The sequence below is a fragment of the Pipra filicauda genome, unplaced genomic scaffold (assembly GCF_003945595.2).
Source record: "Pipra filicauda isolate LSUMZ 115617 unplaced genomic scaffold, ASM394559v2 scaffold1_size10287979_pilon, whole genome shotgun sequence".
Lineage (NCBI taxonomy): Eukaryota > Metazoa > Chordata > Aves > Passeriformes > Pipridae > Pipra > Pipra filicauda.
Genome location: NW_024104310.1, coordinates 7,044,099 through 7,063,702, shown reverse-complemented (window position 1 = coordinate 7,063,702; position 19,604 = coordinate 7,044,099). Strand labels below are relative to the sequence as shown.

The following is a 19,604-nucleotide window of genomic DNA, read 5'->3' as shown; positions in this document are numbered from 1 at the left end:
GGGGTTTTTTTGTTGTTTGTTTTTTTTTTTTTTTTTTTTTTCATTTAGGATTTAGGGCTTTAAAGGCCAGATTCAAAATATGACAGATTTTTTGTCTTGCTCCATGTAAGCAGTGTTTCAAATGTGGTTAATGTGATTAATGGTTCTATAAGCTTTCAGCTCACATTAATATGACTTGATTACAGCAAACGAAAGCTATAGAAACCCAGGGAAATATATGATTTGGATAAAACTTGGGATAAAACACATGAGAAACATTTTCTCAAGATCATAACAAAAATCAAATGGTCCATAAGATAAAAACCTGAAAGAAATTCCTCACCTGTAAATAAACTAGAATGAGAAAATTTTTAGCATGTAATTTCAAAAAAAACCCCAAAACCCACTTATCTTGAGTATACAATCTAAAATTTAACTTTGATTGCCAGAAGTTTAGTGGTTCCATAATTTAATGAAATTTTCAAATTACATGGTCTTTTGACACCTTTCTACACAGAAATATTTTTCTAAATAAATTAAAATGTATCTAATCTGAAGATAGTTCAGAACAGACCATTTGCATTAGTGATGTCATTTAATAGTGTCATTTGGTAATGACATACCCAATGTCATCATTAGGTTCCTCAATTTTCATGATTAACTTCACCATTTGCCCTTTTCATTCTACAGAAAGAAATTCAAATTTCAAAGAACCTTTCTCCATAGATATGGAAAATAATCCCAGATCAAGTCAAATAATTACAAAGAAATCCAAAATGTAGTACAACAAAAAATGAAATCCTATGAGACATGGAAAAGGAACAGCACCAGCACCACGGGAGGAACCTCCAGAGCAGCTGGTTCTCTTAGGTCTCTGTACTGGTCACCTCCACAGTTTATCATCCTAATAGAACACCTTCATATTGCACTTAAAACAGCTTAAACACCAATTCAATTCCACTTAAGATCATTTCTCTAGAGGTTTACCTGTTGTGTCTGTGGTGAGCTGAACACACATGAGCCACTCCTACCAGACAACATCTATTGCAGCTGCATCAAAAGCAAGCCTGAAATGTTTCATCTCTTCTGCTTCCTCAAAAGCAAAGACACCTGTTTTTGTGAGTTTCAAGGACTGTCATCTTTTCTATTGCCAATTCACCACAGTAAAATTTATATTCTCCTCTTTTGTTAATTTACTTCCCCATCAGTTATTAGTTTATTCTGCCCCACAGTTCATCATGATAAAAGCATTCACCAAACACAGTCTAGCATATTCCACAAATAAAACAGATTTAATTAAACCTTATTGACAAAAAAAAAAATTTAATCTGTTTTTAAGTTTCAAAAAACTAATGTTAATCTAACAATGTTAATCAGAACAATGTTACTAAGTATAAACCTATGCAGGAGGTAGTAATGTTATAAAATTTAAGGTTATTGAAATGTTTATGTCTTTACTTTGAAATGAATATTATAACTAAAAAATCTGAACTTTGTATATAAAATGCATATAGCTGCAATTTTCATGCACAGAAGAAAAACTTCTTTATATGCCTATTCACTCTTCTAAGATTCTACTTTTGACTCTAGTTGACTTATTTCAGCAAAATAACAAGTCAATAACATTGGGAAAGCTCCTGTGCAAACATACTGCACTGGAGGAAATAAATATTCACTCCTCCTCACTTCCATTTTTTTTACTTGCCAGTCAGGAAAAAAATTCTTTGTTAGGCAAATAAAAGGTCACCGAATCCTATAGAAGAGTCTACCACAAACCACCTTTTTTCTAAGAAGAGAAAGTGCAGTAAACCACAGGACTTACATTATTTTCCATCTCTCTAAGTGAAGGTTCAAGGAGTCACTTCTTTCTGTGCAAGGGAAACATTATCTCAGCCCAGTTATCTCCCAAGAAATAGTTGGAAAAACCTCCTCACTGCCTTTATTATCTCTGTCTCCCCTTTCAGCAATCCCTCACCACACTGGAGATACTTTTCCTCCAGGAACTGAGCTATTTGTACATGGGGGTGTTGAGGGAGTGTCTACTTAAGCCATCAAAATAACTGATGTGATTACACAAGGTCTCATGGGAAAGGCAGAAACCTCAGTAAGCAAGGCTGGGGAGGCTCCAAGCTGAGCATTTCTTTGCGATCTTGTTTCATCTCTGGATTTCTGAGTGTCTTTCACAGAAAATCAGGAGTGAAGCAGAACAAAGTGGATGGAAACATGAAGGAAAATGTGTTTTTCAACCTCACAGTGAGAACTGTCTGAACTACAAGAGATTGTTTATAAAAGGTGTTGGTCTTTATGTTTTATTTGAATATTTCAAGTTTCAAGTTCTGTTCTTTAGTACAGTCCAAAACCATGTGAGGATGAATCTATAAATTAAACTGAAATACTGCGACTGAAGCTGGATAGAACTCTGGAAAACTGGTTGTTAGTACCTTTCTGTATCTGTGTGTGTATCCATGTGTATGTGTGTGCATGTATATGCACATATATATAAATAGCATGCCAAAGTGTATATACTATTCATAGATATGGAATTTTCAGTGTATATATATGGTTATTCCAGGGTTGTTCAGCCTGGAGAAGAGAAGGCTTTGGGGAGATCTTAAAGCACCTTCCAGAACCTAAAGGGTCCTACAGGAAGGCTGGAGAGGGACATTTTACAAGGGCCTGGAGTGATAGGACAAGGGGGAATGGCTTTAAACTGACAAAGGTTGGGTTTAAATTAGATATGATGTAGAAATTCTTCCCTGTGAGAGTGGTGAGGCCCTGGCACAGGTTGCCCAGAGAAGCTGTGGCTGCCCCATCCATGGAAGTGTTCAAGGCCAGGTTGGATGGGGCTCGGAGCAATCTGGGATAGTGGAAGGTGTCCCTGCCCATGGCAGAGGGTTGGAATTAGATGACCTTTAAGGTGCCTTCCAGCCCAAATGGTTATATGATTCTGTGATTTATATTAGTTATGTATAGATGATGATATAGGCAGGGAGTAGGTGACAAACCTGGAAGAGTTCACTCACGCCTGAGACCTGCAACTCCTCCCAGGCTGAAGCCACTGTTGGGTAGGATGGGAGAGAGCCTTTGTCTTTGCAGCTATGTCTGCACTCCTAGAAAAATGAGACAGGGTTCATTATATGGCCCTGAAGCAAAATAAAACAGTAAATATAAAACTAAATTATCTTATCATTCAAAGACAGGGAGGGAAAACAGGACTCCAACTCTCCAAGGAGGGACTCCTGCAAAACGCTACCCAGGAGCCCCCTAAAACAATGAAGCTGTCTTTTTTGCATTAGACATTGGCTGTGCAAGAGAAAAAATAGTTATCAGACACCAAAGAGAGAAGTTAAGGCTGGTACAATCATCTCAGATAATACTTCACTTTCAGGATGTCTAATATTGCACTAGTTAAAAAGAGATGAATCAAAGGAAGGAATGGCAGCTGATCCCTGTGTAGAATATGAGACAGTGCCTCTCCAGCAAGGGAATGCATTAAAAACTGTTTTGACCCAGAAGATGTGGGTGCAGGATTCTTCCCTACGCTAAATACAGTCAGGATCAATACAATATTTTTTTTACCCCATCTGCATTTAGTCCTTGGCAGCTTTGAGGTAGAGGTTGAGGTAGAAGAGAAAGGCAAGCAGTCCTGTAATATTCTGAGAAAAATTCTATTTTATTTTCTGTTGAATTTAGGTTGGTTGGCAGTTTCATCCCATCTTAAAATTGCCTTCTTTCAGAGCACGTAGGGCTGTGAGAAATGGGGGAAAGAATTCATGATGGAACACTGGATCTCTACCTTTGATGTGGAAAATTGCTGTTTTTTGCAAAAGCTTTGGTTCATTGGGGTCTAAATTTAATGAATGTCACTGTAGAAAGTTAAACTAAGTCTTGGGTGCTTTGGACAAGTTTGATTTCACTGGAAGACACACATGTGTAATGACCAGGAAGACTATCCACAAATTAAATTAGGAAATCTCATGGCAGGTTAAACAGATAAAAGATTTATTAATCCCTCTGACTTCAGAATTGTCACCACTATCACACTTCAAAGTAACACCACATACAGAAAGTAGCATGTTCAGATCAGTCACATTAATCTCAGACTTCAGGACACAAATTCAATTCATATTATCTCTTGTTCCCTCCAAGCTATCTGTCTGTCATAGGTCCTATATAGGATTCATTTTAAACCATCTGACATTAATTTCACGAAGCTTGAGCTGTTTGAAGCTTGGGTATCCATGAAGGTGGGTAAAGTTCACCTCCTTTGTACAAATATCTGCACCTTGCATTCATATGTAAGGAACAGATGAATAATAAGGGTACATTTTAAAATATATTTATGTCTCCCAAAGAAATACATGGATGCCAAATAGGTTTTTAAGTACCTGAATGACATTGTAATCAATCTGACTTAAGCTTTCAAACACTTTTAAGAATGCCACAGTGTCTCCAGCATCAGTTACGTAGGCAGATTTCCTGTCCAACTACAGTGCTAATTTCAAATTAAACTTCACCCAAAGTTACTTACATTTCATCCAAAGTTAGAGATGAAAAGCAGACTTGAAAGAGCATCTGGTCTTGGCTTCTTCCCTATTAGTTATTCCCCTCTGGCTTGGGGTGTAGACAACCTGCAGTTTCTAGAGGCAAGAAGGAATTATTGTCATCTCTGTGTGAAGAAAGCAGGAATGGCATCTCATGTTTACCTCTGACTTTCCAGGTCCTTGTGCTAACCCTGAGATAGGCAAGTTACTTGTCAACTCTGGCCCAGACTGAATCAGAGATAAGCTTAGCTCTAGGTAATTAAAAACATCCCAGAGAGTATCCATGAAAAATGCAGGAATGTTGAATTACATTAGCAAAAAAAAAAAAAAATCACGTTTAGTTGAAGGTGAGAGAAGCAGCTCACTGGACTGCCCTGACTGTGCTGATGAAATCTCCCCTGAGTATAAAATGTAATTTAGATGTGTCCCATTTAACCTCCTGTTAAATGCTTGGGGAGAAAATAAACATTCCTGCTGGACAGGGAAGGGTGAGGAACCTTTGGCTTGACTTTTCCTTGCCTTTCAAAAATTAAATCTCCTTTTGCCCACTGTACTCACCGCAGGGCTGTTTGAGTCCCCTCTGCCCCATCAGTAGGAAAAGCAAGGAACCTCCTCCCCCAGCAAATTCAAGTCAGTGAGAGCAGCTGGAGGGACATAAACCTCAAAATAAAAGAAACTCTAAAAAGTAGAAACGCAGAATCTGAACCTTAATAAATGAAGAAGAACATAAAAAAAGCATTCTCAGTTTGTAAAAAAAAATAAATATGGAAATAGTCTATTAAAATCAAAATATTTAAAGGGAAAATATGGAGAGGTATTAAAAAGCTGAGCAATATCTTCATTTGCAAATTATACAGAAATGGCTTAATGGAAGCAGGCAAATATTTGATATTAATGGATATTTGAGCTTAAGAAAAATTAATACTTAAAGAAAAGCGAAACATTCATGTGATATATGTTTGCTCTTAGAGGAGAAGAATATTCATTAAATATAAAGTACTTTAATCTACAATAAAGCTGGTCAGCTTTAAGTGAGATTCAAATTGCCATTCAATTTTAACCTCCACAGCGTAGCAATAACTTTGAACTAGGGAATGGTTACTTAAAAACAATACAAAATAATTTCATCTCTTAATAGTTTTAAAAATAACCACCAACTTATTTCTGTGTGATTCCTGACAATGCTCTAATTGGGATGTCTGTACACACCTTTCTGTTAAGAAAAATGATGCTATTTTACAGTCTTACCTTACAAAGGTAAACTGGGAAAAATTATATATCAGATGCAGCAATCAGTATCTCTCCAGGTTTCTACATAGATTCCATCACTACAGTAACAAGGACACATTAGCAAATACAATGGCAGCTTTAATTGAGAGAAAGCAGATGAGTTGCACAAGTGCAATAATTTTTTAATATATTTCTGGAATCTCCAACATCACCAATTTAGTAAGGTTTAATTTCTGGTCTTTTCTGGGAAGTTAGATATGATTTGGAAATCTTAACTGGAAATTCCTTTTGCATTACACTGTCCCTTTCTTTTAAGGACACAGAGTGGGGTTTCGTTTGGCAACTGATCCTCATTTTTCGTGTCATAAAGATGCATCAATCAGAACCATTTCAGCTGCATGATGTGGGAGAAAGGAGATGAAAACCAAACAGGAAGTGTGTAAAATGTCTAGTGTGTAAAATAGACCTGAATTCTTCATCTGGGAAAGGAAAAGTGTCAGTGTTTTGATATCTTTTCTTCACTGTTGTCTATTACATATTGAAATTCTGTAACAGATTTCAGATGTGCAATGCAGAGTTATGTAGTCGTTAATCAAAAGAAACCTTAGACATTCTGAGCAACACACCTATAACTAAAATAATAAATGACAGCTTTTCAATTGCAAGCAGTATGATTTCTAACGCCAACCAGCACAGACTGGAATGAATTAATTTTGCAACTTTGATGCACGGAATATTTCAGTATAAAAATTACAGTTAATTTAGAATTGTTTAACTGACACTGTTTTAAACAGGTAAGTAAAAGACCATATTACCCATCTTATGCTTTTTCTTTCCCCAAAAGTAATCACCGGGATGGGATTTATATAATAAAATTTCCATATTTTGGAGATGTATTGTTGATTTTATTTGGTCAATGAAATTGTGGTACGAAAACAAACCTCCCAAAAGTTGTTTGTCAGCTCAGGAGTTACCTGTGCAATGTTCCCGTGACCTTACAGAACTAGAAGCTCTTCAGTGCTTTGGGTTTTGGGTTTTTTTATAACACTATTAAGCACAAAGGAAACTGAGACCTTCTGGTCAAGAGGGGAAACCCTCATAAATTGGTGTTTATGGAATGAGTATTAACGTATGTGGGATTTGTAGCCCAGCCTGAAACTGAGGGAATGGTGCTGGAGAGAGCTTCCAGTGATTTATGGAGGCCGTTTACTGCACAGAGATTAGCTTTTATAGAATAGCTTTTATAATACATTACATTGCTGCTTTATTTTAAAAGAATAGCTGAAGCCGTTTTCTGATCCACATAATAGGGAAGTCTTAAACGGTATAAAGCAGCTAATTGGCATTTTTGTCAAAATAAAGACCTAGTATAAAGGAATCTCATTTCCTTTTATCGGAGAATGAAATTATATTTAAGAAAAAAATCATGGGGATGCAAAATTCAGACTCTTTTGAATGGATAATTGGTATTACAGAGTAACAGGAAATTGCTTTCTTTGTAAATGTGTATTAAAATCATTCCGTTACATACAGTAGTCTTCATCTTTCTAAATGGTCTGATGCACATTTCAATCAGGAAAATTTGCTTATTATCTACTCAAATGGAAAAATATGGATTGCTCTTTTCTCTCTCCTCAGTGGTCTATCAAAATAATACCAAGAGAATTAGAGTAGTGAAGGAAATCACGTTAGAAAATTTATATTCCTAATATTATTTCATCAAGGAGCATTAAGTATATCTGGGGATTTCTCTCACTATTTCAGACACTGGCTATCTGCATGTTGAGAAGCCCTTTTTATCCATTATATCTTTATTTTTATGAAGAAGCAAAGCACAAAAATCTGATTATCTGATGTAAATCAGAGGTAGCTCTAGATAGCTGAAGATGTGACATCCTGGAATTAAGGTCCAGAAAGATCAGAATAAACGATAGCCTTCAGGAGCAGCTGATTTTAAGGACCTAACTGCAGAGTACAGTGGATGAGCTATTTAATACATAATAAGATGATTGACTAAAGCATCTGTTTGGCATAGTATGGTGATTTAGAGACCTGTATTATTTATCAGACTGGAATAGCTGAAAAGAACTGAGTGTCAGATACTGTCTAGAAAATGAGGTCCTATTTTACAACTACAAAATAGTTGTAAAGGAAGATCTAAACTGAATAATCCCCAACAGCTCCATATGCCAGATGATGCTCTTGGGACTACATCCTTTATTCTTTCTACCTTATCTGGAACAGAGGAGCTCATCACTGCCCACTGTCTTCAGCAGTTTTCTGCAGGAATTTTCACCTTTTCCCTTGATAAACTAATTCTGCATCTGTTAAATATTTCTGTGAGGTCTTTCTTCAGCATCTCCACTTCTAATTTTGTGGGTTCCTGACCAACAACGACCTCACTGTCTCCTGTAGTCTGTGGTAGAAGAGAAATACCCCTACTTCAAGATCATACAGCATTTTTCATAGCATTTTTTCTAATTTTTGTACATTTTCAGTTGAACTTTAAACTTCTTGTGTAAGAGGAGTGTGAAAATAGGCCAAATTCACAGCCAAGGCATCAGTTCATTACCATAAGACTTTCCAATCCAGTATCTCAAGACACTCGAAGAGCCCCAGTCCTGCTGATTTGAATTGAGCAGGTTCATTCTCGTGGGATGTCTAAGTCCTCTAAATGAAGGCCCAAATTCCTGCTCTTTTTCATGGCCTACCATTAAATCTGGGAACAGCAGCATAAATGATTTGGGGAAGCCACATTAATCATAGGATGACTATACAGGTATTTGCAAATTGAGAAATTGTTGTGTCCTTTGAGGCAAAAAGCAATTTGATTTGATTATAAATATATGAGAAGGTTTTCTTCCATTACTTGGGTTTGGTTTGTTTGTTTGTTTTGAAGGCATGCTCATGTGGAAATTAAGACCTTTTTAAATATCAGTTATCAAGAACTTTCTTGAAAGAACAACAGGAAATGATTAATACAAATATACTGTGAAACCATTCTGTTATTTACACAAAGGAATCTTCCTCCAGTTCTTTAATGGACTAATGCATGCTGGATTGTAATGGGGGCTAATTTGCTCAACACCTACTTAAGGAGAAGGCGCTGGGGTGCCTGATTTTTCCCCTCTCTTGGGTCTGAAAAAGCAATATATTGCCTACATGAAAGCATCTGTGACTCTTTGATAGATATGGTGAGCTGCAGCCAAAGCATAATTGGACAGTGCTAAGAGAAGTGTCTGAAATTGCCTCTCACAAGCCAGATTTTAAAAGTCTATCAAATTCAAAAAACAGGAAGAAAATAAAATCTACCATTTGTTTCATCACTCATCCCGCCCTCATCTTTTAAAGCTAAAACTAGAGCTTTGAATCCGTGACAACGGGAACACACACTGGAAGGCAAAGGGATCTTCTCCTCCTATTGAAATGTGTAATGTTCTAAGCATCTGTGCTTTGTCAGTCACAAGCATTCTGGTGTCAAAATAATATAAAGGCCAGAGGAAGTAATAATCTGAAATAACATCATTGTGTCATCCTAATATTTCTTGGAACATGTGGGCTTCATTACCCTTCAGAAGGGAAAGTTCAAGCAATCTACCTCCTGTAGTTGGCACTTGGTGTAACATATAATGAAAACAAGCATATTTACACACAAAATTGCATAAATTTGATAGGTTTTTTTCCCAAGTAAATCAAATATCCTGAAGATGGGGCCACATTTTTGCATATTTTGTAGGCACTTTCATTCTTATTTACTTACAAGAATACAAGTGTTTTATGGGTAAATGAAAGACACATAACACAAGATTTTTTAGAGGTTGGTTTATTTCTTGTGTCTTATCTCGTGTCTTCAGGCTTGCAGCACATAAAATATAAAGAAATTAAAGTTGAAAAGGAAAAAAAAAAGATGGGAAAAGGGGAGAGGGAAAGGGGAGGAAGTACTTGTATTTATCCACAAGTTTCATGCAACATCCTACTCATTACTGAACTTACTCAGTTCTACTGAAACCGGAATCAATTTCTTTTTTCCATGAAGGAGGTTGACTTTTGACATAAACGATATTTTCTTTCACAAACAAAATGATCAATTCACAATGCCAGAGCTGGTGCATTGGGTAGAGATTACTTTCTAAGGTAGCAAAACCTGACATTTTTCACACAGAAACACACACACATGTGCATACTTGCACAAAAAAAAAAAAAAAAAAAAAAAAAAGGAGGATTTATAGAAACCTTTATAGCAACATTGGTACGTTAAAACTTTTTTTGTGAGGTGTTTGGCCCATCAACACTCTTTGGTTTTAAATTCAAGCAAAATCTAAAGGATAGTTTTAATAGGTGGGTTTCATTACCTCCCACAATCTTAAAATTTACTGAGATTTATGGGAACATGCAAGCATGCTCTCACTCTTCACTTACAGCACTGGGCAACCGAAGGACTGTCTTTGTTTATTATTTGGGGTACATGATATTTAATCAAGCGATTTCTGAGTGTTTGGGAAGGTCAAACTTTTACAAAATTTATGGGGATTTACTTCTCTTCCTGGAGTCTGAGGGCAATTAAAGCCTTTCTTCCCCAGTGAGGTAAAAAACTTGAGAATTCAACGTTGGGTTTAGCAGAACTGACCAGCAAAAGGCCTTCAGCATCATAAACCCAGTAAATAACACTATGCTCTTTCACACCACAGAGAGACGAAATAAGACAAAAGCCCTGCAAGAAGGATGGAATGACATTTGGTTATGCAGGGAGGCAAGTTTACTAAATCACCTTCAGAAAGCCACAGTGTCTCATGAGAAAATGGTATATTACTCCACAGTTATCCTCTTTGCTTAAATCTGTGAGAGATGGGCACTGTGTGAACAGTGGCCACAAAGCCAGATTTGAACCTCTGCATGTGAGAAATGGCTCATTGGAAAGTGTTCACTGCTGTAATATAAGTGGGGTGAAGAGATGGCACTTGGAAATGAAAGCTTCTGTCAACCAAGCCCATCGTTTTCCCTTCACTACAGCTGAATACAATATTCAAATTCACTAATCTGCATCATCAAACTTGGGAATATGGAGATAGATTTCACTGTACTTTTTATATATTATTCATGGCATGCAATGAAACATCATGAAGTTAATTTTATTGCACTGTAATTAAAATATCCATTTCTGTATACATAGATAAACACGCATAATTTAAAACCTTAAATAAAGATGGCTGTTGTCACTGTCTTTATGATCATTAAGGTGAGCAAATTGGTTCTATAATAATAGCTTTTACTTTCGCCATTGCCCCATCTTTAACAAATAGAAAAGCCTTTCTCTAAGTGTTTGCTCATTTGTACTTTTGATTTTGGATAATTTCAGAAAGAAGTACAACCAGGCTTGGTTTGCAGAGTCCAATAATCTCACCAGATTCTTTCAGATATTCCACGTGTGGAGTGTGTGATGTTTAATGCCAAATTCATTTATTTCAATACATTTGATTTTACATAGGATTTTTGATTAAGCAGAATGATACATAAAATGCTGAAACCTGTGGTGGTACAACTGCTCCCCTCACAGCCCTGCTCCCTCAGGCTGCACTATGACCTTAGAAATGCTTGTTAGGCCTTGATGAACAGCTCCTGGGCTTAGCTCCTCTTGAGTTTATTGGAAACATTGTCTGCTCCCAGGAACTTCTGCTGTCTAATGAGCGCCAGATTTTTAACAAACAGCCTTGGAAACTTATTTTTCTTGCCTGAATAACAACCCAAGTGGAACAGCACTTTTGTTATTGAACTTTCAAAGAAAGTTACCAACTCAAATTTTGTTCAGGATGGAAAATTTCTAAGGTCAACTCTCTTGCTGCCCTGTAAACAGCAGTCCCAAGTGAGATCCTTTGAGCTCTCCTGGACCACAGCAGGCTGCAACCAGCATTTCCCTCTGAGTGGGACACCTCTTGAGGTTGTGAACTCCCAAGTTTGCTGTACTCAGGGTACTTCACTGAACTCAAGCTGAATTTTTCACAGGTATTCCTTCTGTGTACTCCTTAGGTCTACGTGCATGCCAGTGTAAATATGCTACAGCAAATGTGTTATGAATGCTGCTCTCTTAATATTCTTAAGTATATTAGATTCCTAAGTAAGTTAGGCCTATAAGCGGGTTACTGTTGTGCTTATAGTACATTCTAAATATTCTTTTGTTAAATTGTTTAAATTTGGCTATCAATTAAGTTCTGTTAAGTTCAAGTGCTGTTAAAATCTTTAGCCTTAAACTGTTGGTCAAGGCTGGGGTAAAGTTTGGCAAGACTGTGCACTCTGAACCTTGTGACTCGATGGGAGAAACTCCCTTATTCCTTTTTATCCTTATACTTTCCTAACCTTACCCTTTTTCCACTCCCAGACTCCACACAGATCATTTTATATTGATTTTATTTTTAGACTGATTGGTTTTAGATTTTAGTCCATTTTTTTTTCTGTGTACTGTAACCACCCAGTAAGAAGTAGAGCAAATCTTGCCAATGAACTTAGCCACACTTTCACTTTTATACTAAACCTCCTTTTGCCAACACCTTTGCTGATGACTATTTGAGCACCTAAGCCACTCATTCGTGACAAAATCACAATACAAATGTGAGGTCACACTTAGCAAAATACAGCTACTGCAACATAGATTTCAGTCACAATACCTATGTGACCTCCATTGCCCTCTCCATAATATGATCACCATCATGATGCTGGATGTCCCCAGTCACTGTGAAGAAGTATGTGGGGTGAAGCAGCTCAAGTCCATCACCCTTGTTGGAATTCTTCAGTTGGTTGTTCAGTTTTTATACTCTTGTTGGGCTGAGCCTTGTATAACCCCCCTCATGCTGTGTCCCTTACTCAAAGAACCATTCTCTTTTAGTGAGCTCAGGGAGAAATATTTACACAACAAACTGTCAATGTAATCTGTGGATCCACCCAAATGTTGACAGCTGCTTGTCTAAAACTAAGGCCACCCTCCAGTCCACTTTGTGTTGAGATACATTGGCTTTGTTTGCAACAGCTTGTGGTGAGTCACATCCTACTTTTCTCCCTGAGCTTCATGGGTGCATCACCCTTGCCCATCTCCTCTGAGCCTTTCCCCTTTGTGGAGTTTTACTGGTCAGTCATACAGGAGTACCATATACCTTTTGTCCAGAATAAAAATGTGGTAAATGTAGGAAATCGAGTTGGGCAGTATCAGTATAACAAACAAGTTTCTCTTTTGGTAGCCAGATATATCTGTGCACATCACCATGAGCATAATGAAAAAATATTACATAATTACACTGAGATTCCAATTAGATTGAGATGATTTTTTTATTTGATATAGTATTTAGCTGAAGGAGCTACGTTTTCAGTATTTGTCAGTTTAAGCACGTTTCAGGCTGAAACTGTAGGCTGTAGACTGATCAGAACATACAGTGCAGACATATTTTAGTTAGAGTACTCTCAAATAAACATCAAGTAGTGTCGTGAGCAGCAGAATTAACCAGTTTTTCTTATGCCTCTGTGTCTTGCTGGTGGATTCCGAGGTCTATAAGAAAGTGCAGCTTGCACTGACTTTACCTGTGCTTGCACATTAATACTCTTTCTTTCACATCTGGATTTTTTGGGTGTTTGCCATTTGGATCACTGGCTGTTTGTTAAGGGGTGAGACCCAAACTGAAATAAAGTAGGAGACATCAACTGTTACCCATCATACTTGATGTTCTCATAGCCATCAGATAATCCATCTTGTGCAGAGCTGACAGACAAAACAATTTATAGGAGGAAGCTAAAGTGGAGTGGACATAATGGACATAAACACAAGTGTTATATTGAATGGGATGTCAGAGAGCCTGAGAAATGAGTGATAAGCACTACGTATGTTTAAGGAGGAAGTGTCATTCTCCACAGGTGCTGTAGTAGAGTCTTGTTGCTGCTGGTTTTATTAAAACTTTCTGTTATGTCATTGAAATGGGGAGGAATTTTCTATACATGCTGCTCAGGAGTGGGGAAAGCAACAACTGCAAGTATTTGGATGAGTTTCTGTGCACAGATGTTGAAGAATCTGTCTTCTCATACGAGCACAGATTTCTGGCAGCAGCAGTTACAGGCATCACTAGTAGCAGCAGCAAAAACGTACTAAGCGAAGAATACACAGATGAATTTTTATTTGCCTCATCATCTATGTGTTATTAATTCAGCCACAGGCACAAAAAAATAGGTAATTGAAGGGTATGAAATTTTGCTGATAAATTCTGCAGAGAATGCTAAGACTGGTAGCACTATTAAAATACTATCTCCAGTTCTACTCTCTTCATTTCAAGAAAGGTGTGAGTATATAAAAGAAAATTTACAAAAGAGCTGACCTTTCCAGTGACTAATTTAAATAATCTCTGGGGACAAATTCTACCCAACATTTGGGCAGCCAGGTGCAGTGGTTGTTGTCTGAAGTCTAACCTGTGAATCTCTAACTTCTGAATGCTCCTGCATAAACCCAACTTCCTTGAAACCTGGAGACGAACCTGCCTTGCCCTCAGTCTGCCCAGAACTCCAACAGCTCTGCATTAAGTCAGTTCTGCTGACTATTATCAAAGTCAGCTTGGCCTGTCAGCTCTGGTGACTATTATCAAAGTCAGCTTGGCCTGTCTTACCTTAACTCCATGGAACTCTGAGGCAGATAACTGCAGCAGATTTGCCCAAACAGCTTATTTTCCTGAGGAGTTGCCAAAACATGTCTATTGCTCTTTCAAAAGTCTCTGAAGATCAATAAAACCACTTACTAAGTTGATGCCTTCGCATATTTTCCCTGGAATTGGCAGAGCAAAGGGTCTAAACTTGTGGCACTACATTCAGCTCTGACACCAGTCAGTATTTTTATGCAAATATTTCTAATGGATGATGGTACTGAAAAATCTTGCAGAAAGAAATTTGATATGGTGTTGTAGAAGTCACAGAAGACTCATCATTTGGCTCCCAGGGGTGGACAGGTGAGAAATCTCTTATTAATTTGCACTAATTTGTCACCGTCTTGTACACAGAGACTAGAACTGCGTGCCCAAAACAGTGTTGATTGATAGACTCCCAGATAATACCCAGGTAGTTGATTAATGTGGCTGTTTAGCCATAATCTTTAAGTGTGAAAAGCTGTGGTTGCTGTCATGGAATCACAGTAATTCTAATTATGATCCAGGGCAGAGAACCTGGTGTTGCATTCAAACAAATAATTTTGAATTGCAAAGATTCATTAGTGTTTAAAAGTCTCTTATATGGCTTTTCCAGTCTTTCCTTCTTTTCCAATACGCAAGAACAAAGCATTCTTACCTCTTGCCTAAGAAACATTTCCTTTTACAGTGATATAAAGATAGAAAGCCCAAGGACACAGGAGAATTTTTTTCCTCCCCCAGTCCTTAAGGTCTGTCAAAAGCCAGAACAGTCAGTGAACAAGCACCTACTGAGAACTGTGGCTAACTTGAAAGCCCAAGACAGGAAAAAAGAGAGTTTTGAGACTTTTTTCCTAACTTTTTTACAATCAATGTAATACCTTTTTGCTGAAGTGTGCAAGTTTGTCACCTTTCACCAAAGATTGGTCACATTTTAAACCGCAGTAAATGCTGCCATCTAATGGCACCTGATCACTGAACAGAAGCTGTCGGCTCAGTCCAGCTCTCAAAGAACAAAATAAAGAGTTTCACCTCACAAGCATCACTCTGCCTGAAACAACACAAGCCGGACAGGAGCAGGTCTTAAGCAGAGCCACCAAATATCTCTGCATCCCTCTGCCCAGTGTGGCAGCTCCCGAGTGCAAATTCCTGAGTTATCCTAAGAGGTCTGCAAACCTTCTTCATCAACCTTTTTTTTCTGGACTGCAGCTGGTTCTGGAAGTAATCATAGAATCATTAAGGCTGGAAAAGACCTCCAAGATCATCAAGTCCAACCTTTAATCAAACACCACCATGTCCACTAAGCCACAGTACTAAGTGCCACATCCACTCATTTTTGGAACATTTCCAGGGATGGTGATTCCACCAGTTCCATGGGAGCCAAAGTTCAACCATAATAAAGCCCATTCAAACCATACTGTATCAGAACTCTTAAACTCTTAGCTTTCCTGTGTCTTTATTTGTTCTGAAATTATTTTAGATTTAACAATATCTGTCATATTTAATAGTATTTAACACGGGAAATGACAGTAAAAATTAAGTAATTACCTTATTGTTCCTGCTCTTCTTGGCCTCAAAATGTTAAATCTTTTCTAATTCTTTGTAAAAAGTGAAACATTTTCGATTTTGTTGTTCTAATAGGTAGCTACTTTTGGAAAATTATATTACTGTGGTTCTACCCCTTTAAGAACAGATTATTTCTTGTAACAAATGAAACTGGATACTCCTTACAAAACAGACAGAAACATGTTAAGCATCTGAGTTCTTTATTGAAGAATCTAAACCAGTTGTATTGTATTAGTGGTTCTGAATCCACCACAATGCTTCATCTGAACAACCTAAACTGCAAAAGAAATCAGTAAAACATTAATACTCATTGTTCATATTTTCTTTTTCAGAATCAATCAAATAAATGCTTCCTCTACCTTTTATTAAATGTTGCCTCATATCACTAAGATTACTAAGTAATGTTTTCTATGACATTTAGATGATGATGAAATTTTATGTACAATGATTCTCAAGATTTTCTGGAAGCAATACCCCTTGTATAACACTCTTTGATTTTCGTAACTATGATTATGACAATTTTCATACACTGAATGATACTAAGAACAAATTATATACAAACTTTATGCACGGGCAACTGAGGATGATCTGTTAAATCCATTTAGGTGCACATATAAAGACACCTCCAAAATTCTTAAGCATAAACAAATCCACCCAAACATGCTAGGAGGAGTATGAAGGAACAAGATTCAGGATGGGAGAGGTTCCAGGCGTAGAGAAAAACATGCAGCAATGGACAGGATTTTATTATGTGGACCTTACAGTTATTATATGGACTTCATTGTTATTATGTGGTTTCATTGTATCCACACTACACAATGCACAGCCTGGTCATGCTTGGGCTTGCCACGAGTTTGCCTGCTCCCTGCTTCCCCGCTCCCCTCTCTGATAGGCTGCAGAAGCTACAGAGAGGAGACAGCCACCATTCGCCCTTTCCTTCCCCGGCTCCTCCCATGTTCCTCCCCTTTTTGCCTGTGTCCGTATCCCGATTTGTTCCCCCGTTTGCCTGTCTCATGTTCCACCCCATGTTCTAGCCCTTTCCCTGCCTGAACTGACGAAAAATCCCGTGCAGGCCTCAATAAAGCATTCCACCTGCACCCCTACCTTGTCTCCAGACCCATCCATGCTGTGTCACGGCCACATCCCCCCTTCAGACTGGGCAGAGGAGGATGGTCCCAAAACCATCAAAGTTAGAGGTTGATTATACTCGAGTGTCCTGAATGAGCTCTATTACAGAAGTGCAGTAATTAGTTCATTTTGCTACAATAAAGCCTAGTTGGAAATATTGGTTATCTCTAAAGAGATATACATTATTCTAGAGACTTGTGTGTTTATAAATCTGTCCTTATAACTGACCTTTTACAGATTTCTTCCGTAAACACATGGACTAGGACAAAACTGGCAGGTGAAAAAATTAACCCACCTACTCCACTAGTTGAGAAAAAATTCTATGGTTTGATTTTTCTCCAATATTTACGACATAGTTGTTCAGATCTTAATCATTTTAAGGAGAATTTGAAAATTTGAACAATCACAATACTTAAAGGCTGCCATCATTATTCTAAATTTAGATTATTATACTCTGGGATTCACATATTGTCTCCATCCGAAAATCAATGACTTTGCTTTAAATGTCAAAAATGCTGCAGCCTGGGGTAACCTTATGTGTCCAGCTTATTTGTGTCAGCAACAGCATCATAAAATCAAGGGAGAGATGTGGAAGAAACAGACCGTGATTTATGTATCTTCCTGCCACTACTTTCATTAAGCATTGATAAAATAAGCTTTTGCTTCTCCCGCATTTCTTCTCCAAAGACAGCACTGGTCTGTCTGTGACGGCATAAGAAAGATGTACTTTTGAAAGAACGCTGTATCAAATACCTCCTGAAGGCCCTTTGGATAATAACTGCTGATACCTCCTCTTGTTTTCTCTTAAGAGTGGAAGAAACTGGCTTGTCAAAAATTTTAGATGGACTGTCAATCACAATTTTTTCCTCCATGAATAATTCAAAACTATCTAAATCTCCAAATTCTCCCAAGACCCTTTTAGTGAAAGCACGCAAGATATCCAAGTGGTGGATCTTATCTCCACTCACTAGAGGGAGGTCCATGGATATGAGCTGGATGTTATTGGGCTTTGGAATGCGCAAGGGTTCTGCCAGAGCATCTGCAAAGTCTGAAAGAGCAGAATAGTCAATAAACTGTGTTGCCAGAGGATCAAATTTTCCCCAGGTCTCATAAAACATATCAAAGTCATCTTCACAAAGAGGATCTGTGCTTTCTTCAGTGGCAACATTGAAGTTCTCTAAAATGACAGCTATGTACATATTTACAACAATGAGAAAAGATATAATGACATAGCTTACAAAATATAAAATACCAAATGCTCTATTTGTGCAATTAATTTTATCTTTCTCTTTTAAAACTAAGTTGGGAGCACATGTACCAGATTCACTTAACAAAGGGGCCAAAAGAGTATCCCAGCCAGCTGATGTTGTAATTTGGATGAGACAGAGAATGCTACCAGAAAAGGTTTGAAAGTTGAAAATGTTATCAATCCCACCTTCCCAGGGAAGACAGGCAAAGTTTGCCATGCCCACAATGGCATAAATAAATGTAATTAGGAAAAGCAAAAGGCCAACGTTGACCAGTGCAGGAAGAGACATCAATAATGCAAAGAGAAGGGTTCGAATTCCTCTCGCTTTTCGAACCAATCTCAGGATTCGGCCAATTCGCACCAAACGAATAGTTCTCAAAAGTGTAGGAGAGATGAATTTTTGAAAGGCTTCAGAAACTCCAATACCTTTGAAGGGAGAAAGAAAACAAAATGTTGTCAAGCCATATTAGTCAAATTGTTGTCTGCTTTGTTATATTCTGTGCTTTAGGTGTCAGAAGTAACACTGACCATATTACACCACTTTCCACACAAACATCATCAATACTGAAACTGCTTACAAAACAGCTTAGGAAAAGAAAGACAAATCATACTATATTTCAATATTAGAGAGATATCAAGATTAGGCACAGTTTGAAAACTGCATCCTCCCAGATTTCTCTAATTCAGGGCTGGTGAAGTTACACATTCATTGCTCAAGTACTTAAAAATGCTTTTAGCTCCATTCAGCTCCTGTACTGGAAGCTGTGGAAATTGCCTCCTGGCTGTCATCTGCTGCTTCTTTACAGGTCTGATCACATGCTAAATGTGAGGCTTTGACTAATGCTTGGTATTTGAAGGAGATCAGAGGAGACCAAGAGGATTATACTGAAAAACTGTCTTTTGGTATTTATCCCCCATTACACCCCGTTCTTTGACCCTACTAACAGAGTAAGGGTGCAGCAGGAATGCAAATGATTGCAAACAGAGGGGTTAAGGAGTCATCATTTTCCTGGGTTGCACGGGACAGCAAAGGGTTACTGTGCTTAGGCACAAAAGAGAGAACTCAGAGCAGTTTTTCTTTCCTGTCCTTTATTCTGTGATATAACCTGAGCCTGAGTGGGAAGCACAGACCAAATAAATTGCAAAAGAAACTAGAGCTATCTATGACCCTTTGTAGAGGAAATGATCAGCATCTAGTCTTATTTGAGAAGTTGAAAAAACCCAAGCCAGTTTTAATGAGACTTTTCACAGTCACAAATAGTGGCC

General features: G+C 37.7%; 1 protein-coding gene across 1 annotated transcript in view; it reads right to left on the bottom strand.

The window, feature by feature from the left end:
* Nucleotides 1-16,144: 16,144 nt before the first annotated feature.
* The window catches only part of LOC113994842 (sodium channel protein type 5 subunit alpha-like), an 80,831-nt gene continuing 77,371 nt past the window's right edge, over nucleotides 16,145-19,604 (bottom strand). The window contains 1 exon segment of the mRNA XM_039380643.1: nucleotides 16,145-18,764. Coding sequence (XP_039236577.1) covers nucleotides 17,665-18,764 — 1,100 coding nt within the window. The 3' untranslated portion in view covers nucleotides 16,145-17,664.